Source organism: Corvus hawaiiensis, chromosome 6, assembly GCF_020740725.1.
Source record: "Corvus hawaiiensis isolate bCorHaw1 chromosome 6, bCorHaw1.pri.cur, whole genome shotgun sequence".
NCBI lineage: Eukaryota > Metazoa > Chordata > Aves > Passeriformes > Corvidae > Corvus > Corvus hawaiiensis.
Window position 1 is genome coordinate 61,329,652 of NC_063218.1, and position 27,768 is coordinate 61,357,419.

General features: G+C 36.5%; 1 protein-coding gene across 7 annotated transcripts in view; it reads right to left on the reverse strand.

The window, feature by feature from the left end:
* GAS2 (growth arrest specific 2) overlaps window positions 1-27,768 on the reverse strand; it is an 81,549-nt gene that overhangs the window by 32,617 nt on the left and 21,164 nt on the right. For 6 of the 7 annotated variants that reach the window (XM_048306016.1, XM_048306014.1, XM_048306020.1 and 3 more), the window contains 4 exons: window positions 13,488-13,629; window positions 11,598-11,617; window positions 9,523-9,598; window positions 4,426-4,489 (listed from right to left, as the gene is read on the reverse strand). In XM_048306016.1, coding sequence (XP_048161973.1) covers window positions 4,426-4,489; window positions 9,523-9,598; window positions 11,598-11,617; window positions 13,488-13,629 — 302 coding nt within the window. The remainder of the gene's footprint in view (window positions 1-4,425; window positions 4,490-9,522; window positions 9,599-11,597; window positions 11,618-13,487; window positions 13,630-27,768) is intronic. The other variant, XM_048306019.1, reaches the window with a different exon arrangement.

Consider the following 27,768-nt stretch of genomic DNA (forward strand, 5'->3'; position numbering starts at 1 on the left):
GTGGAAAGAATTTCTACTTTCTGTGCAATAGCAGAATGATACGCACATCAATAAACATGTACAAAATATAGCAACCATTATTGCCATCATGTCAAATTAATGGAAAAAAATAATTTAGATGCAGTCTCTCAGTTAATCAAATTTACAGGAAATACAGGTATTTTTTCAACTTCTCTGTCTGATAACATATATATTGGTGAATAATTTATGAACAACACTAGACCTCAAAAATTGCTATACCATGCAGGACAGAGTCAAATTCAGTACATTTGTGCTTTTTTTAATTTTTTTTCTTTCCAAACAGCATCTTTTCAAATTACATGACAGTTTTGTGTTAGTATTTTTCAAAGAAATCCAAATGTAAAGGGATTAAGGGTTTTCCTGGTCTCAGCTATTGTACTGAATTTATAGGTAAGTAAACTGAGACATGGCCACTACTCTTCAGAAGTGGTTAGTGTTTTTACTAATTGATTTTTGACAGCCAGTCTTCAGATCTCTGTTTACAGTGGCAACACACTTGTAGCTCCAGCTAGAACAAAATACATGCAACTTCAGCACAGACAAACCCAAAACAGAGCACTGGAAGAGCAAGGTTCTTTTTGAAAGATCTTTTGAAAGCTTTATGGCAAGTGATTGAGTCAGTATCTCACATGAAGCAGCAGAGCTTGGACAGAACTCAGAAGTCTAAAAGCACATCTCATTTTCCTAATTCCTGATAATCCCCTTCTGTTTTTTTCGGTTTTTTTTTAATCTGCCAACACTGAACAAACCCCAGAAAAACAGATAGAGTTCCTTTTTCAGAGAATGACTTCAGCTTGGAAGAGTTATCATGCCAGGTAGGCTTCTCATAGCAAACTACTTGCACAAATGAAACCATATTTTCTTCTGTAGCAGAAAAGTCCATAGTCCAGATGCAGAACTATACTGACTTATCTAGATAAAGATCTGGACGCTAAAATATTGAGCAGTAACAAATATATATAATGAAAATTTAAGCTAAATACCATAATAATGATAGAAGTGTACAGAGAAAAAAGTGCATATACTAGCTTTTGAGTTTTTCTCATAACATTTAATTTCATCATACTAATGCCTAGTAAATTAATAGAAAGTAAACCAAGAACCAAATCTGTGCTTGTATTGGCTTCTAACTGGTGCAGTCTGCCTAATGAAAAGTCAGCCAACATTGAAGCAAGCACATATATACAATCTATTTACTTCCTGTCTGTCTGCAGGTGCTGACAGGCTGTAAATTATTAAATTCCCACTGGGTTCTAAGCCTGCTCCTGCATACAGCCTTACTTATCACATAAAACTCTTCCACTGTAAGAAATGTTGCTTCTTTGCTTCTACTACTTTTCATAATTTCTACATTTTGTCTTTGTGATAGATTTTTAAAGTTTCCTGTACTTCCAGTATTCTGAATTCCTCTGGTGAAAAGTTGAAAAATAAAATCAATGAACAAAAACACCCATTTTTTTTCCACATGATGTATCAACCTGAAGCAAAGTTGCTGGAAAGCTGAAATTGTAAAAACCACATCTTTTCTGAGAGGGGCAGAGGTGCAAATTCTGTTTGGGCAGGTATGCTGAGCATTTCCTTTTCTGCTCCTTTCTAGTCTGGCTTCTCACAGCTACACATGAAGCAGCATTGGACTGTAACATGATCTCTGGTAGACTTCTTAGAGCACCACTTTCCATTTTTATCAAGGTAAAATTGAATACAATAGCAGAAAGACCTTGAAATCGCTCAACAGTAATTCCAAAAGACCTGTGATGGTTGTTTAACCCCCCAGAGTTTAACAGTACCCCAAGAACTTCACTCTTTGTGCAGAAAAGATAATTTAGCTGTTTTCCATTGTATAATCTCTGACTTTTGTATACTTAGGGAGAATGCTGGATCTGTGCAACCCACTGCAATAGTCTTGTGCATTGTCAGTGGTCAATTCCATCCCGTAGGACGGTTCCCTCTCTCATAAATCATCTCACTGTGACCACATAACATCTGTCAGTGACACAAGGGCTCATTTTAACTATTGAAGTTTCACAGACGATCTCAAATTTTGTTTTCATAAACAACTGAAATTCAGGATAATTTATCAGGCACTTGTATTTTTATTGGTATCTTTGAACTGCTACTCTTTGAGCCAGTGGTCACACCAGTTTCCCACTCACTGTGCAGTCCATCCATCAAGTCCATCTGTCTCTAATTTGGCTAAGAGGACACTATGAGATAATATGCTAAAAGGATTACTAAAGCAGAGGTAAATAAATTGTCACCTGTCTCCCCTCCTCCACGGAGTATCTGTTGAATACAGAACAGAACTCAATTTAACTCCTCCTCAAGCAATCCTCATTCTTCCTCACTTGTGCCTCAATCACATGTCTATTTGCATTAAATAAAAGAGCTTAGGTTGACTTATGGGAGTTACAGACCCTGAAGACAAACAATAATCTAGCTGGGCAAAATGTGCTAAAAGCTGAGTCCTTGTGATGAGTAAGCCACTTCGAACATATCTTTCTGCTTCTAAAATTACTCAGTGTCTCTTACTCTTTTCGTTCTTCAAAAACAGACTGAGGCACATTTTCAAAGATCTCTGCAGCTCCTGTTCTGGAAAGCAGATCCCTAAGACTGCCAACAGACCTGGTTTGCTTTACAAAGCATACATCTGACTTCTCTCCTGTTTAAAGCAGCACAGCAGTGTCACTTTAATGTGCTCTTTCCTACATCTAATGAAGGCAATTACCAGTTCTTCTTTCCCATACAGTTCTAGTTTACCACAGCTCAGGCAAAACTGGCATCACGTATTTGGTTTTCAATTGTATTAACCTGACATTCTACTTCAGTTTTGGTGTACCTTGGAAGTGTACAAGACTATAAATGGGGGGTTGTTTGTTTTTGAAGAGATACTAGAGCAGGAAAAAGTAGACAGACATATTATTTGACCCTGAAGCTATAAATAAAATTAAAATAAAGAGACATAAATACAGAAACATAAACAAAATACATAAAATAATCATAAAATAATCATTAATGATATATGGTAATATAAATAAAAAATAAAATACAAATATTTTAAGAGTAAAGGGATAGACATGCATAATAAATGACAACATGGCTTATTTACTTGTTCAGTATTTCTTTTCATGTCTGGAACAGAAAGCATCTGAGACATGGAAGCTTAAGACAAATATAAAGGATAAGATTCTATTTTCATTCCCTTGTAGATCTATTGAGACATCAATTCTCATTGCAAAATGAGATTAATCTAACTCAACCAACTTTAGCAGAATCCAACACTACCTAACTACTAACATGCATTCCCTGAGGAAGCTGGATACTATCAAGTAACCAACTGGGGCAGATACTCCTGACAGTTATGCCTCAGGCATAGGGTCTATCTCCAAGCTGGTCTTGAAAGCACAGTTTGTTTGCTCAGGTAAATTAAGATTCATTAAAATCAATTTCATTATGCACCTGCAGATCAAAATTCTTTCTTCTTTGTGGGAAGTTAAAATGATTTGCCTTTTTAACCCAAGTTTTAGAGATAACAAAATAATTGAAAACTTGAAATCAACTATTTTTTTGGTTATTGCTATTCCTATGCAAGCTTCCACTGACAGCAAGGGTCTTTCTGAAACTTGACCATGAGACAAATTTCTTGTTTTCCATGTGAGTTCATTCACAAAATATGAATACACATGATGTAATTTTAACATGGCAAATACTGGTTCTTAAGCTTGGAATAAACAGGGGTCTCCTTCACACTGATTGTCACCACAAGGATTCTTCTGAAATTGATGAAATTATCTGCATAGCAAGGTACTCCAATTTGACGCACATGGATGAATGCAACTGCAATTTACAGGCAAGACTGGGCAGCAGCTCTGCTGCTCACGTATTTTTTAGTAAATCTTATGCACTATGGTGGTTAAATCTTCATCTGCAAAAAGGGGGAAAAAATCACATTCTAGTTACTGTAATTTTGATTGCTCAGCAAAAGTCTTTGTCTTGATGTCAAAGATAACATTTCAATGTACTGAAGGTCCAGCATGGCTAGAACCATCTTGGTCAGATTTAGGTCATGTGAAGATCATCTTATAACCAGTAAACTTAATTAAATCATAGTTTTTTTGTAGAGAGATCTGACTTTAGAAGGAGAAACAGCTCAAAGCTTCATAGAAAAAAAAATTCTCAAACCCTTCCTCTCCTAATACAAGGATAGCCAACAAATATCTTCATGGAGGTACAGAGATTTTGTAATATTTTTTAACAACTGCTCTCAAGAGGGACATCAAAACAAACATTCTATTTGAACCTAATGAGCAAAAAATTTAGCTTGAGATGTGCTGATTTAATGTCTGTCAATAGCCACTGCTGTCAAGAATGCAAATATTTCATCAATCTATAAATATTTTCACCTACCTTGCTGCAATTCTTCCAAGTTCCAGCAAACAAAGGCACACTTCTCTTGGCTGCTTATGGAGTACTAGAAAAGCAAAATGAAGATGGAAAACATTGATAAATAAAAGCTACTTTAAAGATCTTAGTGACGGAATGGAACCTAATCATCAACATCTGTAACTCTTGACTGATAAATGTTTGTTTTCTTTGGCTTGCAGTGGAATTTTATTGGAATAAAAAGGATGGGATTGATGAATGGTTCTCAGAGTGCAAACAGTTCAGAAGTCCCATTTAGTTTTCTAAATCACTGAATAATTATTTGGGATAATTCATAATCTGCAAGCAGTTAATAACTTTAAAAATAATCAAAAGATCTGGCAGAATACTTTCATTAGTAGAATGTCAAAAATAATAACATTAGAGTGATACCTTTCTTTCTACAGACTAAGAGAATTCATGTCCTTTAGATCACTATATTTCTTAGCCAATTTAAATTAAAAAAACCCCAAAGTTGCATTAAAAAAGATATACCTCACTATAAATTTGGTCCTGAATTATTTTTACATCTACTCTTAAAGCAAATATGAAACTAGAATGCTTTAGGAATCAGTTCTTCACAGTACGAAACTCCCAAACAGACAAAAAAAAGTTTCTTCTTTATACATACACATGTCCATGCCTGGATTCCACATAGAATAGATTTTTTATGATTCAGTAGTAGCTGTGACACAGCATGATCTTCTCATTGTGAGAGACTGAAATGTTAAGGGTTAATGTCCCAATCATCCATTTGCAAAAGCAGCAGGTGCTTAACTGAGGCCAGGTTGGCACTCCCTAACCAAAAGACAGGAGGAGAGTTTCTGGTGGGGGGGGGGGGGGGGGGGAAGGGGGGTGTGTAACATTTGAACTGTTTAAGAGCAGCCCAGGCACAGAGGAGGTGTGCACCCACCCCCCGAGGATGACCACAACAAACCAGCTTTTGTTGAGCAACAAGCTGGGTTTTTAGCCAAATAAGGGAAAAGGCTCATAAGAAGCAGATTCTACAAAGTGGGATAGTGCTTTTTGTCATGGCAATGTCCTCCCTTACATAACTGGCTCAGGTGTAAAAAACCCCTCTGTGGAAGGTATTGGGACACTCACACTTCCACATAGGCCTGAAGGCATACATCCCTTCTGATGGGCATAATTGGCTCAGCTGCACTGATGTGAGAGGCAGATGACATGTTTTAGGTGTCATAAACCATCAAAGTTCCCTAAAGTGTGCCCAGACTCATTTCTGGGGCCTTCCACCAGAGGACTGCACATGATCCATAGGGTTGCAACAGACTGTGCAAAACCCTTGCCCCAGGGGAGGTACCCTGGATGTTCTCACCTGAACCGGACTGTATATTAACCCATTGAATCTGGTGTTTCATGGGCTTCCCCCACCCTCGATGGAGCAAGACTATGACCATCAGTTCAAACAAGAGACACTGAAATTGCAACAATTAAGTCTTACTCCACTCTCTATTTTTATCCTTTCTCTCTTTTCCTCCTATATTTTCTTAAGTAATATCTTCATACTTTTATATTGTTGCATTTCTATAGATGATAATGTAACCAAAATGGCTACATACCTCCTTTCCACTGCAACCAAATTAATCTAAAATAAACCTGCCATATATATATATATATAAACACACTAGTCATTCAGTGTGGTTTCACTCTCATCTGCCAAAAAGAATCTATTAGCAAGAACCTGTTACCCTTGCCTTCAGGGGCAAGTTATAACAATTATGAAATACCACCATAAAGCAATACATTTTTTCCCCCCACAACTCAGAATAGGTAATGTTCTGTAAAGAAGTTCAGCAAAGCATATAAGCAAAATCCAAAATCAATAAATGAAGAAAAGTCTGTGCCTGTTTGCATAAGCAACTCCCCAAAACTCCAAGAAGAAGAAAGGAAAAATAGAAGAAAAGAGAAAAAAGTAATTATGAGTACATTGTAATCTACTCTTCAGAAATACCTATTGGAGTAAAGCCCTCATGTTGTGGGTAAAAATCAGGTTTTAAAAATCTCCACAATAATCAAAGAATTTTCACCTTACACTTCAGATTGAATTGAGACCAAAAAGTAATTGTGTGACGATTTGTATAAATCAGTAAAAGACTGAACAGCATCAAAATATTTTTTTTAAAATGAGTTAAGGTCAATCTGTAATCTAAAGACTCACCAAACTCAAATGCATGAAGAAAAAATACCATACCTGAAAAAGATATTTTAATGTCTAGTTAAAGCTCTGAAAGTAATAACTTTGTTCTATGTATGTATGAGACCCAAAACATCTCTAGGTTTTAAACATCTCTAGGTAATTAACACCCTGGGGCAGACCTTCAGCTTCTGTGACTTCAACTTGCAGCTCCACTGACATGAATAAGTGTAAGTGGTGTGAGCTGAATACTCACCCCAAAATCTTTTCCTAGTGTCTGCGTAGCCCTTTGAGAGGTATGTATTTGTCCTCTAATCTCATCCAAATATATTTCCAAAAGTGAAACTGCAGAGCATGGAAACTAGACAGGCACTGCACTAGGAAAGATATTTATTCTTCAGACATCTGTTACTAAGAACATAAATGATGAACACTTGGACATTCAGCTATTTTCAATATTCTTCCTTCCCAAGAACTACAACACAGTAATTATATTAAATACTTACCTATACTAGTAATCAGTATTTTTAAAGTGTTACATTCATGACCCTAGAAGTGTATTCTAATACTTTGGTTTTAAACCGGTTGGGACAGCCCCAAAATAAAACTTGATTTTAAGAAGTAAGGCATCCCCCAAAATCTAAATGAAATAAACTGGGTTTGGAAAAGTCAAAGAGTCAATTGCAATTCATTCGTATGCATATCTGAATGACTTTGGAATGGAGGAGAAAGAGAGGTTCAACTACTACTATTTGCAAAAAGATCCATAAATATAGCTAGAAGAGAATTTGATTTAAAATGTAAAACAATGCTCTACCCAAACAAAATTCACAGACCTTTAGCAAGTCTGACTCAACATAATCTAGACACATTTCATGCATTTCACACTGAACAATGTGAGACAGTGAAATAATTGTTACAGGATGAAGACGTGTGCAGACAATAACCAACCACAAAAACCAACATCAGGTCATCTCCTAAGAGTGCTTATAACAAGAAAATATTAGCATTCCTGAGGACTATACAGCATATGTATGTGGGGATTTCAGAGACAAACAAATGTTATTGTATGCAAATTCCCCGCATAAAATGAATGGAAATATCCATATATTAGAGAATCTCACTGATGGAATTTGCTTGACAAGAATGCAATGGGAAGATAGAGAAATAGTGCTAATTTTAGGTGTCCTGACAGTTATAGACCCTTTTGCTTTTCATCTCATCTCATCTCATCTCATCTCATCTCTTTATATGCTTCTTATCTGCTGTCCTCACTGCCTGCATCTTAACATGCTACCTCCAGCCACTCTTTGTTAACAATAGTTCCTTTTCAGCTCCTAGAAGTTTTTATCCTTGCTTCTCTCTGGCAATAACATTTCCCATCTTGTTGCTGTCCCATTCTCTTTTTAGAGGTCTTTCTTCTTTTGTTCATTTAACCTTTGTGCTTCTTCCATGTACTTCCATGTACTGTTCGCCACACTTTTGCATCCTTCACTGGTCCCTTCCCCAGTGCTCCTTACCTCAGTGCCTGGATGCTACCAGGAGAAGCAGAGGAGGAGCAGCCTCTGCTTTCAGCATTATCAGAACCTGTGACTGTGAGGAGACAGAACACACAACTCACATGGAGTCCATGTGTTTGCTGAACATGTTTAAACTGAGAGTTCACAACAACAAACCCTCAGGTTTTTTGCTTTGTTTGTGGTTTTGTGTTTGTTTTAAATTATTAGAATATCCAATCACAATACAGAAATAAACTTCTCACATCTTCCTGCCAAGTTGCAAATCTTGGCTCCTAACACTTTTATAAACAATTTTTAATGAAGTCACTCTTTCTTCTAACATAAACTACCTTTTTTTTTTGTTTGTTTTAAAGATTAAGATATCAGGCATAGCTAAATCACAAAAAGTAAATATGATTTCTGTTTCTAAAGCATTCCTTAGCCCACTAGAAGCAGAGTTTTATGAAGTATTTATTGTCACAGGCTTCCAATTGTCATCAGAACTCACACTAGTTTAGGTAAAGTTTTCCAAAAGGTTCGTCCTTTGATCCTTCTTCCTATTGTCTCTCACTTTTTCCTTTCATTTTTATTCTGATCCTAAAGAAGGCTTTTTGTTCGTCAGAAAAACCCCCAACATTGCTTTGTCAACACTGTTAACTTATCCCAAACTTACCCTTGCTTCTGCATGAGAGTTATGCTATGACACACTTGTGCTTCACTCACCCACACTCCCTGCCCTGTTTCAGCTCAATCACTTACGGAAGTCTCAAAACAATTAAGGTGTCAAACATACTAGATCTAAGGATAGTAAAGAATTCATCTAGAAGAAATATAGAGATCATCTAAACACTAATAATTTACTAAAATTCATTAGTTTAACATGCAAATCCAGTGGTAACAACACTGAGTCCAGGATGCTTCTATAGTCCTCAAAATCATACATATTCAGTAATATTATGAGTAATTTAGTAAAGAGTTGTGAAAGATGGGACAAAATCTTATTCTGATGCAACTTCATGTAAATTTTAACACGGTGTTACAATATGTACATGTGTCAGTATAAAAGAACAGAAAAAACTTGCATCTTGAAACCAAATAAACTACAGTATTAATTGAAAAAATAATTTTCCCCTATGTATGAAATATTTTTAAGCAAACAACATTTGAGTATTTTTTAAAATAACCTTTAAACCAACAAGGTTATAAGAGAGATCAGAGGTGTTTGTGTTTCAGTTTACTATTTCCATTAAAATACTAAATGCTTTTATTTAGGAATCCTGTCCATAAAATTCTAATCAATCAGTTGCATCAAAAAAGTCCATGTCATCTACTGTGTGAACAGGTGTATAGAATACACAGGCACAAAACATTAACCATCAACAGCATTCAACAACTCCCCAAACAAATGACATATCAGCATGCTCGCACACTTGGTGGCAAACCCTTTTCTTGCCGGGTAGACTTTATCATGGAAGAGATGCAGAATATTCATTGGTTCCAAATCCTATAATCATCCAACAACACTCCATTACCACAAAGAGTTCAGAACTTATGCTTTAAGTTCACTTAACTAAAACAATCATAGAAAATCTTACCATTCTTATTTGTCCAAGAAGAGTGTTCTTTGAGTATTATACTCTACAGGCGTGAGCACAGTTACAAATATCTCCACCTAGAATGCTTCCATAAATAAAACTACCATAGCTGTGTGAATCTGCTGCCCTAAAACCTATACACGGGAATTTACAAAGTATACTTATAGGAACAGAGGAGTTACAGGCAGTATTAACATCCTTACACTGCAAAGAGTTAGCACATCATGTTCAGAGTCCTACATAGTCTGATACATCTAAGAAGACCATTCAATGACACTATACCACAAGATTTGCACAGATGGTCAAAATTTGAATTTCGAATCATGACTTTTCATATTAGCAAAGCTAATTCCTTCTTCTTTAAATAAACTAACTTTAAAAATAAAAAAAAATCAAAACCAAGCATGCTAAAGTTGGCCATGAGTGCAGGGAGCATGCAGAGCGTCCCTCTATTTTGCAGCATTTAAGATTATCCCTACATACTGTGTTGCTATAATTTTTACAGATGTTAATGTATGAGCTGCAGCTCATACAGTAGGTACCCCAGCCACCTTTTCTTTGCAAAGGCATTAACTTGGAGACTTTCCTGCCATGTCTCTGCATTTAGAGATAAATTGCTACCAGTCAGCTCTGGCTGTGTTAAAAATCTTAACAGGAAACTGTGTTTCTAATTTGTCTGCATTTTAACCTATGTTAAAGCATGATAACCTTCAGCAAGACAAACTACATCATATTATAGACTATTAACAAATTAGTAGGACAAGTCTTCAAACTTTTGAGCTCTCTGCTGTTCTCTTTCAATGATATTTAAAGTAACTACTGGCTAGACAGCATAATCATATCTACTAGTATATCAAGCACCTCTATTTTTCATTCTATTTATTTTGCTTCTATTTATTTTGAAGACTTCAATCTTGTTTCCTTGTTTAGCTCATCTGAATAGCCCAAATCCAACAAAGCATTTGAAACTGTGCTTAACTTTAAATAATTACATAAATTGCTAAATTAGTCCACCAGTGAAGGACAAGAGCAAAATGACATGAATATGCCTGCTCACCTGCTTGTCTGGATCAGCTCTGAAATGTTAACCCTTTGCAGAAGCAAGCCTCTAGGAATACTCAAGATTCTGCTTAACATCAATTACCTGCATGCTCATCAGGCATGGACTGCCCCCATCTGCTCTAGGCTCTGTTTGAGACAGTTCCATTCCAGTGAGGAATACCTTCATATCACTTCAGTCTCAGTGCTAAAAAGTTGGGAGTGCTGGATGTATTTGTGCGCAGTTATACTTGCATGATTTCAAAAACTACTGAACTCATCATGATGAGATAGTATTTTTAATGAGAAATAAGAGCAATTAATATCTTAGCTAGTATAGATCTCATTTTGCTGATCTCTAATATACTTGGTACTTTTTTCAAAATCAGTAGTGTCATAAATCCATCATTCAAGTATTTCAGTGCACTTAATCTTCAAAATCACTCTTATAATTCTAGAATACATATTTGCCAGAGAAAGACCTCAAGAATGTTTTATATGATACAGTAGCATGAAGAAAATATCACTATGTGCTCTAATTAAATAACATAGTATTTACATACCATAAAGCAGACAGAATAAGAGTAAAAAGCAAGGATAAAAATCTACTCAATTGAGAACATTGACACAAGGTTCTCCAACACAGACAGAAAAAAGCTGCTTTATCACTAACAATTTACACACCAATTTACTGAGTTTATTAGCCATGGGGAAAAACAGAAGAAAATACAGAAAACAGTTACCTCTGTAACCATAATTTCGCCACAATTAATCATAATAAATACAGAATTCAATGAGGCAGTGCAAAGACTTAAATGTCATTCACACACATTTCTCACTACTTTGAAAAGAACCTTTGATATTACTTACCTTTGCTGAATTTTTGCTTCCTATGCATTGGTGAAGTGATTTGTGGGAGAGAGAGGAACATAAAAGCTTTAGATTGGCAACTGTTATGATTTATCATTTTTTCTAATGCATTAGGAAAATCTCAAAAGAAAGCAAAACTTTGAATTAATGCTTAAACTGAGAGAGAATAATAGCTACTGGATTTATCAATATTTTGTTTTTTTAATGGCATGGTTACCAGCTCCTTCTCAAAGTTCATAAAAATCAAGTCCTAATCCTATTTCCAGCACCAAAAATCTTTTCTACTAGTATATTTTATAGTAAGGGAAGAAAAACAGAACCTAGTTTTTAATCAGTGAAGAAAATCATTCACTAATCCAACAAAATAGAGCATTGGTTTGCACACTCAGTTATATTTCACTACAGTTTTCTGAGCGAGGAATTCCTTTGGAGCACCACCTTTTCAGGTGTATTTCCTGTCTGTGTTTTACTATGGCAGGCAAGGCACTGTGTATGTGTGAAAATTAACTTACCAGGAAATGTCAGTATTCCAGCTATGTCAATTCCATCTCTAAACAAGATCTAGTTTCTTAAAAGTGCACAATAAATTTGTGCAACAGTGGCAAACCGCTGGGCTTACCATAGCAGTACAAACTCCGAATACCTTGGCGTATTCTATCAACCAGAGGTTCTTCTGCCAATCCCAGGCATTGGAGATCTGCATCTCCTGGTGTTTACAAGCTTCTTGGTCCTAGGTAAATATCCAACTTCTTCACCATTTCAAATCATTAAAACTACAATTATTGTTCATCTTCCACATGATTTACCATATCAAATAAGAATTTCATCTTGAAGATTTAATTAACAAAATAGAGTCAATACATATATTCTACTTACTATTTGTCTCCTTTGTGTTACTAAGCTGTCCTGTGCTAAGCATTTTCTCCCAGACATATGAAATAATGTAATTAAAAAACCTCCCAGGATAAAAGAACAGACAAATGAAAAAGAAAAAATTGTCTCAGAAATATTTGTGCTAGAATACAGAAGTAGAGCAAGACTGTAAAAGTATGGAAATAGATCAGTCACAATACATGTAAGAGCTTCAAAAGGCAAAGGCTTTTTGAGCAACAGAACAAAGAAGCTTCTTCATTCAGCACAGTGTGTTCATTTGTCTTCCATAGAATCTGCTCTGTCACCATGACTGTTTTACACTTTTATCTGAGTTCAGATAACAAACATTGGACTCTCTTCTTTAATAAGATTTGGCTGAAAGACTCTGAAATCAAGATTCATAAGTTTTCCTTTGAAGAGAGAAGAGTTAAAACAATGAAGAATATGTAGTATTAGAACACTGATTTCCTAAGTAGTACAGTTCTTTTCATGAAACACCCTGAAGCAGTAGTACTGGATAATTTTTGTACAGAAATGCACAAGGGAGCCAGCTGGAAAAAATGGTCAGCATAGGAAACAGAAAAATTTTGTATCTTCTTGCCTCCTGTGCAATTCATTAAATCTGCACAAATAGCCAAATGTCTGCAGACAGAACTGAGCGTGTACTTGTATCCTACTCTCCCAAAACAGAAAAGCACCATCTTATACATTGAACTAAGGAACAGCATTCCATGCCAAGAAAAGTATGTGTAGGGTGAAAAATAATTTGTGTGCAAGAAAACATAGCAAGATTTTTCTCTCATTTAAGTTCCTCTTAAAATTGACTTAAATGAACATTACATGATGTGTACTTTATTTGTTCATTTTACAGACAAGTGGCAGAATTAACACAGTCAAACACAGGTCAGATTTAGAGTCAGGATCTATTAAAAAGCCTTTCTGTCTTTCAAGGCTAAACACAAAGGAAAAGTTATTTAAAATTACCAACTACTACATAAAGAATAAAGAAATACATACCCAAACCTTCTGATTCAAACAGGCAGGTATCATCCACACCTACATCTCTGCACCAGGATAAGAAATTTGCTGTGTTGTCTCGTGCAAAAAAAGACCCTGAAGGAGCATTGGCTTTGCATGGAATTTTCCGAACTGGTAAGGTCTGGAAAACAGGAGTTCTTTATTTAGCTAAATGCTACATGCTAGTATAATACTTAAGTATTATGAAATCACTATGCAAGTTTTGCATAGATGGATGACTCTCACCAACTTATTTCCTTGGCCATTAAAGCATTCCAAGCAAAGAAGCATGAGAAGTGAATTTAACAGCATGAAGTTCTCAACCACAAAGTCTTTCCAAAAGCATCATTACAGTCCACGCAATGAAGTTGAGAGCAGAACCAACATTAGCTACTTCTTAGGAATATTGTTACCTACAGGTTTGGGATCTAGTGTTTGGTCCAATTCACTGAATTAAAGAAAAAAATTATAAAGACAGACTTTAAACTAGGAACGGAATATTCTCACAATTAAGGTTGAATTACTTTCAATTCTAAGTTAGGAGGTAATCATAGTGCAAAGGAATAGGTCTTGAGGCCCAAAGACTACAAACACTTCAGAAAGTTCACTGTCTCCCATTTAACAGCACACAGAAGTCCTCTGTGCACAACACAGGAGTGTAAATCTAGCAGGTACTAGGTCAAGGTCTATAGAGGCAGGCTCTCACTGTACCAGAGCAGTTACATTTACATGATTTCAATATCAGACAGGATGCTACTGTTACAGCATCAATATCTGTACCAAACGGAGTAATTACCACAGCAATCCTGCTGCTTACATTGGTACATTTACTGAGACACACACAAAGAAGTCCTTAGCATTTAGTTCTCACTTAAGGCTTCTTTTCCTCAAATAAAAAATAGCTGTAATACATGGCCAAAGGAACACAAAAAATTGAAACATTGTTGCTATGTAACTTTAGGAATCTCTAAATCATGGAGGAATTCAGACCTTATGTTAATTTGAATGTGCTGCTTTTCAATGCTGATTTATGAAATGTTTACTTCTGTTCTGGAGTCAGTAGTTAGTCAAAAGTGAGCTAAGAGGTAGAAAACTGAAATTATGGCATCTCTGCTCATTCCTAGATTAAAATTACTGGAAATGGGGAGAGGAAAAAAAAAAAAGACACAGGCTTCCCCCTACAACAGCTTCTAATAGCATAATAATATCAGTATTATACAGAGGTTAGAAGGAGTTTAAATATTATATTATACATCTGACAGCAGCTTTGTAATGGCAGAATACATCTACATGCAGAGCTACTCACTGCAATCTACCCAATAAACCAAATAAACTGAACACAGAACAACTGCAGGGCTAAACACCATTGTACTTACCAATATGTCAATGGGGACTTACAGATTGTCTTAGATATATAAATATGTCTCACAGATTTATGCATTTAAATCTATTCCTCAAATCACCATCTAGCTTTCATTTCCCCATGATTCTTACTCCAATTATACAATTTACATTTCCTTGTTTTGGAAAAATTAGCTTATGGTTCAAACTATTTGCAAGGAGATATTTGCTCAATACTTTTCTACAATTTATATAAAACACCGACCAATTTTACATGGTATTTTAAAGAAAAATCTACTCCTGGACCATCCTGGAACAAGGAGGGGAAAGCAAGAAGAAAGTAGGGAAGTGAAAACAGCTATTCTCTAAACCAGATGTCCTGGGGTGACTGTGTGATACTGTATTCCCTATTGCCGGCTTTATGCCCAGACATGAGTCCTGTACCCTTAAACTAGGTCTGGGAGACCTAGTGGAATTCCACCAGTGGAATTCTTTCGGTGGCCTATGTTCAAAACACAGGTAACTACCTCAGTTTTTTCCCCCAGCTCTTGGCTCTTTTTTTTCAGGAGAGAGACGGAGAGTTAAAATTCTTTGCTTTTTAGCTAGCTTCTTGTTCATTAGCTGAGGCAAGAAGTTTTTCCCGGAACTATGGCTTCTTCTTCTTCTTCTGGAACTGTTCAGCTTTGCTCTGGTCCAAACCACCAGAACAGCACCAGCAGCCCCACATCATGGCCCAGAGGGGATGCCCTGCGGTGCTGCACCCCAGCTCCAAAGGACCTCGGGAGAAGGTGAACAGGACTCTAAAAAATCCACCATCTTTCTCCACAACAGGAAGGTTTATTATCTAACGTTATTAATATTTTTCTTTTCCTTGTGCCCTCCTTGTTAAATAAACAGGGTTTTTTTCCACTTTCCTCCAAGAAATTCCTTTCAAACCTGTAGGGGAGGGGCTGCAAAAACCTGCCTTCCATTAGAAGACATGTTAATCTCAGGACATTTCCTCCTAATTTGTCTCAAACCAAGACACCAGAATAAATAAAAAAATGTAAAATGTGAATTCTTTCAAGGGGCTCTAGATATGGATCAGTCTGAAGGATCAGAGCACAATGAAGTTTTTAAACATTATTTCTGCCCCCTTTCCATTCTTCTGGAGGGAAAAAAAGGAAGAAAAAGTGGAAAAGAATTCTCAGTTCCTCACAGATCAGTGATTTTTTTTTTTCCTTTTCTTAAAAAAAAGTTAATAAAAAGCTGTCAGCACTCGACAAATTTTTAGGCTAGCACTCTTTTCACATCACACTAATTTCTTCAAAGAAACAGTAAGTATCTATCCTGAGACAAATTCTTGTACTCTATCGGCTGTTTCTCACATTGAATTTCCTCTCATTGACTTAGTCTTTAGGAAGAAGTAATGCAGCATTTGTCCATCTCTGTCTCTCCCTACCCTTTTCCCAGGAGATTTTAACTGGATAAATCTAATAGTCTTAAAAGTACACTCACTTCTTTTAAAAGGAGTCACACAAGTCTCTTGCAGCCTGTTGGAAGAAGGTCAGCTAGTCCAGGCTACAGAGGAAAGCTGTCAAAACAGGACTTCTGTTTCATGATTTTTCACTAGAATCTTATACAAAACATTGCAGAAACCTTAAAGAAGTTCATTCTTCAAAATGATTTCCAAGAGAAGGTTCAACCCGACCTTACCTCTTCCAGTGCAAAAGAGGAACAAGCAGTGTGGGTGTGGGCAGGGATATTTGACTGGCACAAAGCAAAATCGGAAATAGGCAGAGAGCAGCAAGTTGGGCTGCTCCATGAGGGAAGATAATCCAGGATCAAAGGGTGATCCCAGCACACACAGTGTGCTCAATGGCACATGCTCACTGGCACATGCTCACTGGCATACACACACATTGCTCACTGGCAATGATGCAGTCCCGGGGCACCCAAATAAGGCAGTGCCAGGAACATAAGAGCTTTAGACTATTGCTCTGTTAGAGGAGGAAGAGCCAAGTCAGGTCTAGTGTGCCCAGGGAAGGCAAGTCAGAAACAGCAGAAGACAAGGCTGGACTCAGGGCTGCAGCAGATGCTGAGGCCCTAGCCATGAAACCCAGCCAGCAGGCAGCCAGGCTGCAGATGGTCTGGTCACAATGTAGCTCTGGCAAGAAGCAGGGCTGAGGTCAAAGGGAGGTTCTGGGCCATGGGCAGAGAGTGCAGGTCAGGGTCCCAGGGGAGGCTGGTCGTGACTACTACGGTAGTTTGGTTCCCTCAGGTCTTGACAACTGATCTGTGGTTTTTAGTGTTTCAGTGGAATCAAAAATACTTAGTAGCTTATGATTAAACTCCATCTTGTCAGTAGGTGCAAAAAGGTGCCATTTCATAGCACTGTATCAATGTAGTTACATAAAACATCCACTGTACATACTTGATCATATTCTCACTGAATCATATTACCTGCAGCTCTAAAATTGGTTTAACAACATGAAAATCAAACTGAATGAAATTCTTTTCCCATATCATCTCTGCTTGGATTATCTGAAGTGATACATGTATGTTGAATCAACTGAGCTAATAGTCAACATAAGGGGACTAAATAAACTATATCTGACACCACTATACTGTTTGTAAATTTTGATTTATTAAGTCAAATTAAAAGCACAAATTCTGGATGATCTATTATGGATGAACAGCCCTGTGACAAGAATGAGATACCAAGAAGCCAGCTCCAGTATTCCTGGCACTTGCAGACTTGTGCATAAGGACTTCAGAGAGAATGGAAAGGACATAAGGCTACAGTTACTTTATAAGTAAGAGCAGACCTGCACTGTCAAGTCATGTCACCTCTCAGTTCACTCTTCAGTTCTCATCTCTGGATTTTTCCACAGCGTCCATGTGCTGCTTTGTTCTCAGAGTTACCTTTGCAGAAAACTAGTGAGTCTTCCTCCAAGAAAAAACCCTGTTTCTAATGGCAGGAACAGCTCAGAGGGCTGGTGACATCATAATGGGTTTGTTTGCTTCCACACAGCTCTCCAGCTCTAGACAATTCTGTACCTTTAAACTGCTTTGTGCTGACACAACCAAAATAAATAGCCTATATTTTTTCAAGTTCTGCTAAGGATATTAAACACTGCTCTGGAAGTCTGTAATAAACCACTTAGATTACCTTAGAACTACTGAACAACAAAAAACCCCAAAACAACAAAAAACCCCCCACCAAACAAAAAACCAAACCAAACAACACAAAAAAGAAATTCTTGTGTGTATGGCTGGTGGCTGCCATCTGGCAATCCTGTGGAGACTTGGGCTCAGTGTGGGCACAACCCATCTGCTCTCCTTGGCCCTGAACCCAGCAGCACAAGCAAGCCTCCAGCACTGGTCCTGGAGACCAGGAGCTGTTCTGTGGCACAGGGCCTTCAGCAGTACAAAAGCAGCTAGAAGTGAGGAGATAGCCAGGAGAACCTGCACTGCCTCTCTTTTAAGGAGCCATTGGGAAGGCATTGCAATGCCTGGCAGGAATGCAGAAAACCCCTAGCGACCCTTGGGTCACTGCTGCTCCCCAGTACTAACAGCACATTAATAAATCTGGTTCTGAATATTTTATATCTTTTGATTTATGTATATTGCAGAGACTGAATGTGGAATTTAAGAAGAGCAATCAGAACAGATGGTTTATGTGTCAGTAATCACCTGAAATTTCATACACATAACAGACTATCCATAAATTACAATTCTATGCCTTGACAACTAAGACTTTTAAACACATCAGTTAACCTAGCTTCACTATGAAGCTTAGATATTCATGGAACTTGCAACATTCCTTTGCAGTTATAAGGATTGCAGTGTCTTTTAGAAGCATATTTTTAAGTAGTAAGAGCTACTTAGAGCAAATAGTAAGAGTCTAGGTACAGAACACCACACTTAACTAAGCAAATTTGTGATATTCTTTATTTTCATAGTGACAGAAAAGATGTTTGATTAACAGATGTCCTAAACAGCTCAGAAGTGACAAACAATCACATGTAAAAACAAGACATTGTTGGGAACAACAACTACATAATTGAAGGACCAAAAAGACCACAAAAGCTTCAAGACATTTCCTGGAGCAAATACTACACAGATAAATATCCCTGACACTGCATGATCTCACTAAAATATATCAAAGTTTTATCCCATTTCCCACAATATTAGGGTCTTGCTGAAGAGAACAGCAAAAACCCCTGCCCTCTTTTCTATTCAATAATAGCCCTACCAGGTTTATCACAGAAATCATAGGGAAATACTCATATTTTCTTATCACCTGCTAAATTTTGCTCCCACCTCTTAAACAGAAGTCTACTTTTTTAATATTTCCAAAACTGTCACTGTACTGTTCAAACTATAACACATGAAAGCTTTTATTTAAGAAAGTAAAAAATATTTCTGCGTGAAGCCTGAGTTGTATAAATGGCCTATTTCAAAAATGCTTTCTAACAGATCATTCTGAAGTCATTAGGTTTCCACATGGCAAAACTGACTTTTGTTGACATAGTATAGTATAACCACAGTTGCTTTGAAGCAGCAGTGGCTGCAATTACTCCTATCAAATATCAGGAAAACAATTCCCCAGTCACACTCCTTTTACAGTCTTGTCTTGTTGACGTGCATGCATGTGGTTTAATACAGGATGTGAAAGTGTGAGTGAAACATATGATGCAATCCTGGAAAAATGCTGTCAGGTTCACTTCTAAATCCAAAAGAGACTCTTTTACATCGATGCTCTGAAATCACATGGAAAAATGTATCTTTTGTACTGCTTTTTCAAAACAAGAGTTCACAAACACATGCTAAAATCCCCATTTATTTATGGCAGACTTAGGCTTGAGCCATATTTTGAAGACTGTTCATCATACTTCCCTCTTTGAAAAGATGATTTCAGAATATTTTGAACTGTCACTTATGCTTGAATAAAAAGAAAAAGATGAGCAACTTTGTCTGCTATGAAAGAGGGCTACAGTTTGCTAGGTACTCATAGGAAAAATTTGCTTTTATCTCCTGGTGAACTACATTAACCAAAATGGGGGGGAGGGGGGCAGGGGGGAAATTATGCTATCCAGCAACTGACTGCAGTGGTGTCTTGCTTGGCCACTTAGTGTTATGTGCGCATAAATTCATATTGAAATGTGATTATATCAGCTAGAGAGAACATGTATCTATTTCAGAACTTTTTACCATTTGCCTTTTTACTTAGCTCTGTAGCCAATACCAATCCTTTTCCTCCTTTGATTCTTTCCTCATTTTGCTCAGGTATTCTTAAACAACTGGACCAACAGTCAAAAGAATGTGCTAAATGCACATGCAAAATACATTGAAAGAATTTTGAATATGGAAATACATACATAGAATTTAAAACTAAGCATTTCCCACTGAAAAAAAGAGAATTAAGAAAAGAAATATAAATGCCTCAGCCCTCCTAAAGCTGCAAAATAAAAGTTAAACCCCAGGGAAAATTTGGAATACGAGAACTCAGCAGGGAAGTTTTGAAGGCTTAGGAGACACCAAAAAAAGAGCCAAATTTTTCCACAGACATAGAACTAGGAACAACTTCTAGATTAATGAAAAATAACATTGAACATACAACAAAGCAAGTACCCCAAAGCAATTCACTTAAGAAGTAGCAAAACATTGTCCTTAGGTGAAATATAGTCTTTACATTGTCATATCATGTCCTGTAGAGCTATGTCATTTTAATGGAATAGGAGATTGGATTTCAAGTTTACGGATCATGTGTTTACCAGATTTTTACCTTACATAATCACTGCAGAGACCATTAAAAGCCAAAAATCACTCCTTATCAGCTTCCTAGATTCCAAGAAAGCGTTTGTGAATACTTTGGAATCCCCAACAGATTTACATTATGTCAATAAAAATAATTAACAACATCAAGGCTTTGTAGAAATATACAGATTACAACATTCAAATAAATGCAGGGCTAAATGAATGCTTTAACCATGGTATTAAATGTCAAAGTAGAACACATTCTCCCATGTGGCATTAGCTGTAGCTTCTTAAGAGTAAGCATATATGAAAAATAAACTTAACAACATAATTTTTAAAGTTAAGCATTTTTTCATGGCTTTTTTCTTCTAAGTGCTCTGTCCAAGACACAGCTTACTCATCACACAGCAAAAGATTGGTTATTCACAAAGGATAGTGTTAATAGTCATGAAAAACTAGTTTCACGGAAACAATGCAGCTTTTACCTCTAGCAGTGTGCCAGAAAGCCAAGGAATACAAGAGATGATTCAATCCACAGACAATGCACTGTACAACTGTGATACCCAGAAGTAAAATAATGTCAGAAACCAGCAAGGCAGGGGCTTCATTCACCAGCTTAAGCACATTTCCTTATTTTACTAATAAGTAATTTAAATGTAGTCAAAGGACATGTGCATTTCAACATATGGAGGCAAAATCACAATGTCTGTTAGAGCTAGAAGGCCATCTCTCAGAGGCTGGCTGGTGGGCAGCCGAGTACCACACAGAGACCCACAACCAGGAATCTTGCAATGGAGAGCACAACTCATGGAGGATCACAACAGAGAGCCCATCTAAACAGATGAGCTATTCCTTTCCACTCAATTTGTGTAATTGAGGGTGGCATTAGGTCACTATAGTCCAAAGACTTGGGGAGGTCTATAAATTGTCTTTTAAAACTTCTAGACATCTACCTCTGTAACATATCCATGCCTACTGACAAGTTCACTTTTATCTATAGTCTTTCAAAATCTTGAAGAAGTAACTTGGAATCTCCGGGCATGTATGCCCTACTAATTAAAAGCCATTACTCCTACTCTCTGAAAATGCTAGCAGGCCAAATGCAAAAATCAAAGGCGGTTTGTTTTTTTTCTAATGCTATAATAGCATTAAATAGTGACTAAAATTAGATAGCATTCAAGAGAGACACTTCAATTAAAATTTTTTTGAAGTGCATTAAGATTTTATAAACAGAGAGAATAAGAGAGAGACACTAGGGTAAGCTATGGCAAAGACCTCCTTACAGTATCCATGAAAACAGGGATTCAGTAGTTCACTCAAATTCAATAAATGCTCTGTGTTTTTTCCTTAGATCTCTGGGTTTCAGAATTAACATTTATAAGGGGATTTTTAAAACTGGCATTTCATAATAGTCTTCTTCAATAATATTTGATTAAAACAGAATGGGGCAATTCTCACAGCTGCTATTTCAGAGGGTAATTACACCTTATCCTTGGCAAATGATCCTGAGTTTTTACCATCACAACCTCAGAATTTAGAGCCAAATTAGCAAAGAGTCAGTTGAAGAAGACAGAAGAATCCTAGTTTCTGAATTTCCCTCATTTATATTACAATAGGAGAAAAATAGGAGAATTGCAATTAATAGAATTGCATTTGTTTGTGTCATTGTCACACAATATGACTTGTGAATGAACATGCCAATAAGCAGCAATTATTCCATGAGATATGAAAGTATTTCTATGAGATATAAATGGTCAAGTCTGGGTGGATTTTCATGGGACATATTTTGAAAAGCATCTTATTAACCCCACAATTATGTTTTATCAAACATCACATTCTCAAAAGGGACATGATTCTCTCAAAATAAAGTATGACAAATACTAAATTTTGACAAAACCAACTAATTTCAGTAACAGCAATTTCAAAATCACTTTCCCACCTTTATTAGTCCAGAAGAACCCAAGCTAAAGACAATGCTTAAAAAAATTCTAACTAAATAGTTGAAGTTCATCAAAACACATTACAGGTTCTAAAATTTCACATAGAGAAGGTTTCCATAATTTCACTGGCAGTGGCCAAATAACATTACTTTGATCTATGGAATTACAGTGAATAGCCTTTCATTGTCAATCTAAGTAATAAATGTAAGAAGCTATTCAAATTCCTTGATGTAATATATAATGGTGGATATACTGCTGTATTACCATTATGCCTCTTCTTCCTCTTCCACTTGGTTTTCTCCCCATGATCAATCTCACATTTTGTGACCTTCTGAAGTGTAAGGCAAGGTGGGGGTTTTCCAGCCCTTTCTGTAAGATTTTTTCCAAATGGTGCTTTACCTCCCATGAGACAAGTGTCAAGAAGACTGTGAAAGATCTAGGCAGTCTAAAGAAGTATAGAATTTTTTGAGATTTATTTTTTATCTGTTTAACAGCTTTATCTGTTTGTTTTTTGAATTTCCAGATGTTTAACAAAGATAAATTTTTTATGCAGATGCTGAAAACATTCAGGAAGAATTTAATATCTACCTCACTGCAGGTAAGTCTGATGGTCCAAAGCCCAGCATGTTAATTTTTAAGAAAAAATTGCATTTTTGTCATTATGATAAAGAATCTGAATTTGTGTAAGTTTTCCAGTTAGAAACCACAAGGAAACTGCTAGAGCCCAGGGAATTCTAAGCAGGTGTAGAACTTAAAAACTTCCACAATTTGAAAAACATGGTGAAGTGTTTACCTATACAGCCAAATATCTAAATCAGCCTTAGATCAGCCTCAAATTGAGAGCAAGTTTTACTGCATACTTGAAGAATTTGGGGCTGATTTACATAAACAAACACAAATTGGAATATTTATTTAAATAAATAAATTAGACATAATTATGGTAGCTATAAATTGATGTCTGTGCCTCAAAGGGACTTCTGTTTTCTTCTTCTGCATTGCAGTCATCACTTACATTCACCATCCCCATTGTTTCAGAAATTTTGGTTTAATATTTAACTTCAAGACCCTATTGTTAATTGCACCAAATTCTGTAGTTCTTCCTTATTCATTATTCCCAAAGAACAACTACCACTAACTTTGACCTAAGAATTGCACAGTAAACTGAAGACAATTGGTCTAAATTATGTTGTTTTCTCAATTTATAAGGTAATTTTCATGCAAGTCTCTGTTACATTTCTGTTCCAATCTATTCCTAGTAGTCTAAATAAAAAGCCAAATAGAAAGATCTGTTACAAAGATTTCTACATTTTGCTTTAAATACTTAAAAAAATAAATAATAGGAATGTTACAATGCATTTCACAAAAGAGGCAAAATCCAGCAAATCTAAAAATGGCTGTTTATAAATTTCTCTCAGAAAATATGCCATCCCTATCTGCAATACATGGATTGAAGTAATGGCAAAAACATCCAGGTTTAATATAAATTTTATGAAGCGTTTAAGTATTAGCATTCCATACAAAGCCAATGTTAATTAAAATCTCTGGAAAAAAACTTGAGGTGCTTTCTAGTTAAATGATATTATTAGAAATCGAAGTTTGGTCCTCATGACCTGATTTGCAGTCTGCATCATTATGATATTTTCTAAAGTTGTAGCTACCAAGTAGTTAAATACTTAAACCTGCCCTTCTTTTTCCCTGACAATTAGCTTGTGATGCAAATTCTGGTTATTTCTGCAATGTTAAACTGGAGCAGAGGGAGCGGTATGCAGGAGAATCCCTGCCTCAGGTTCACTGAAAAGAGCAAGGTCAGTTCACATACATTGTGCTTCAGCCAAACAAGGGAACAAGCCATGCTTTCCTAAGGACAAGAATATCAATGTGAAGAACAATCCAGAGACACATGATGTCTTGGTGCTACCCTCCAGGATTATATAGCTCTGCTTCCAACACAATGCATGGCTTGAAGTGTACTTAAAACCTTTTTAAGTAGTTCTTGAATGTATTCACCTGGAACATGCCAAGCAGACAAACACATGGAATTGCTCAGAAATCTCCTTTTATAGTCCAGTGGGCAACAGCACTCTATCCTACCATGCAATCCTCCTGCAAGTATAAACTTTAGGTGTAGGAGTATTTGTTGAGGCATAGAAGGTTTGTGCTCGTGACATATTGCAGACAAATCCTACAGTATCTGCAAGAAACCTGGTAGCAACCCAGCTGACTGAGAAAGCTATTGACATGTCTGAGCAACATATAAAGAGCTCTCTAACAAGCAGTTTTACAGTCTTGTGGAAATTATTCCTTCTAGATGGATTAGCACTTGTGAATCATTTTGCAAGATCATTCTTTTCCTCTCACATCCACATCAGTCTGCCACTAGAAAGATTAATACACAAAAAGACAATGCTGTATTTTTTTAATCCTCCCGAATAACTGAGAGCCATATCTATAATGTATATAATTAGAAATTGGCTCCTTGAGCTTTTATTGCAAAATGAAAGTCCAGAAAGTACAAGTGTGCAGAAAAGTAAATTGCTGCTCCAGACCATCAAGGATCTGTTCCTAGCCTAAAAATTCGTGCAGCCCTATTCATGCAATTCTCGACTGGAGAGTCAGATTTATAACTTACAGAGGGCACCTGAACATGGCTCTGATGCAGCTGATGTCTCTTTACACTGGGCAGACAGGTTCAAGGCACTAAGTTTACAGAATACCATACATTCATCCCATCTATAAGGCACAGATAATCTTGAGAAACTGAAGCCTACAGTATAAGTAAAACCACCATGTTGATTAGATCAGACTTTCAGCTTGGCCATCTGGGGTCTAAGAGCAAGATCCGGATTCCAGATCTAATTCTGAATAATTGGTACAGATACTTTTAATTGTAACTCTTAAACTGCATAACATGACTCTCAAAGTGCCCTCACAAGGCCAAAAATCTCACCTCCTGCAAACCTCTGTGACTCTGAGAAGCCAATGCTGTCACAGTGATCTACACTCACCGAGCATCAGATTAACAAAGGACATTTCCCAGGAGCAAGTCAAAGCTTTGGAACCAAAACAATTAGAAAATACCCATAGTCATAGTATCTGAAGTGTAAGCTGTGCACAGAATCTCTTAATGTTAGGACATGAATGCGTGTGTGCAGAAATTACTGTTTCGTATAGAGTTTCAATGGAAGTGCAATTAAATGCATGCTTGAATTAAACATTCTAGGAATCCAGAAATATTTGCATCTGGATTGATTTTTTTGTACTTCTATTTCTTTTATTGGACAAATCAATAAATCCTGGCTTCCTGAAAATGAGGTTAAATTTTACATTCCAATTCATTATTCAAAAGTATTTGTAAGACAGATTTGAGTTGAAATTTATCTGATTACTCTGAGAACTTGGAGAAAAAGGATAATTCACCTTCAACCTGCTTCATGAAGACATTGTTTTAAGTGGAGTGTTTATAAATATATCAGCAGCTTCAAGGTGGGCAGACTACTGTGCCCTGCTACAAAAATGATAACAACAATTAACACAGTTTATGTTTATTTAAAAACCTTAATGGTCTTACTAATCTAAGCCAAACCAAATCAAATGTGGGCTCTCTGCATAATGCACATGTCTTGATGCTCTGGATTTGTTTGTACAGCTGTGAAATTCTCAAGTTAACTGTCTGTCAGGAAAAGCAAAATACTGACAGGAGAGTGTGTAGAAGAAATGCAAGTCAATGGGAGAAAATTACAGAATGGCACTGTGCAACATTAACTACTTTTGTGGAATAACTGCTGCTATAATAGTAAGTCTGTAGTTTCAAGACAGTACTTCATTAGCAGCAGCACAGGTAGTTTCAACAACTTACTACCATACAAATCTTGAGCATTTATTAAGATTGATACCAGTCATCTCCTTGTCATTTTACAAATATACATGATTAGATTTATTTATGATTCTAAAAATCTCCAGAAAGAGGAAAAAAAATACTTCTTAAAAAATACATTGTATAGTCACACCAGTCTAGTACTAGCCTCCCTGCTAAAAAACCCCATTTTCAACTAAAACTCAAAAATTTTGTCTGTCTGTAGCAAAGGATCAGATACAACATCAATGCTTTCAGAATAATCAGGTTTTGAAGCATGGTTTAGCTGCTTAACAATGAAGAACATTGTCTTCTGGGACTTGCAAAAGAATCCTAGGACCTAACATCTTCTGAAATGAACAATTTTTAAATGCTTCCGCTTTAGAAACTGAAATGCTTTTAATATCTTATTACTGAATGATTAACCAATCAAACAGCGAAGTAGCTAGACTCATGGAAGACACAGAGACCTATTGTAATATCCAAAGGTGCTTATTATGGCATTAAGCTCGCAACAGCACCAGAGGCTGCCAAACTCCTGTGTTCTAGATCACACATTACTGCCCTGAAAAACAAATACCAATGCAGAGTGTGGCCCAGGTGGTATTTTTAGATGCAGGGATTCAGTCCTAAAGAGGCTTTATACAGAAACAAAAACTATAAATATAATTTAAAATCATTTCTTTGAAGTTTGACTCTTGTGATAGATTTCCCTTTGTCCACCAGCACATCCAGCAGGGTATTCATCCCCAAGAAACAATAACGCACAGAACATAGGAGTGACTCTTATTCGTTCTCAAGTTCTAATCATTTTCAGCTATAGGGACTTCCTCATCTGGGTGGGGTTGCTGTGTATTCAGCCTTCCAAGAGATCTCTCTTCCATTAGCTTATTCAGTATTTGCTTGAACCCAGGTAAATTTATACACTCCTTGACAAGAATTTTCCAGCTTGTATGTAAACAACCCCCCCTTTTTGGCTTCTACCAGCTTCATTCAATGTCCCATAGTTTTTGTATAGAAAATTACATTCTACCACACCATTCCTGATTTTGCAAGTTCCATCATATGCCCCTCTTTCCACACTCAAGAATCCTAACCTGTCCAGTCACTCATAAAAAGCAACTCCATTATCTCCTTCATGCATAAAAAGTTATGCCTTCTTTGCCTGCCTCTGATTCTTAAGGAGAGAAGACTACTTTTGCATCACACACCATTAGACACTTTTCAGTCTCTTAAAGCTCTATCCCCAAGTCACATTACCAGTAGTTTCCTATGTATTTTGAAAATGTCCCCAGTATCCACAAGTGTTTCCACATGACACAAAAAGAAAGCGTTGATATCAACATGACAATCTTCCTTCCAGATTTGGAAAACACAATATTTTGTGAACATTTTTGATCTGTTT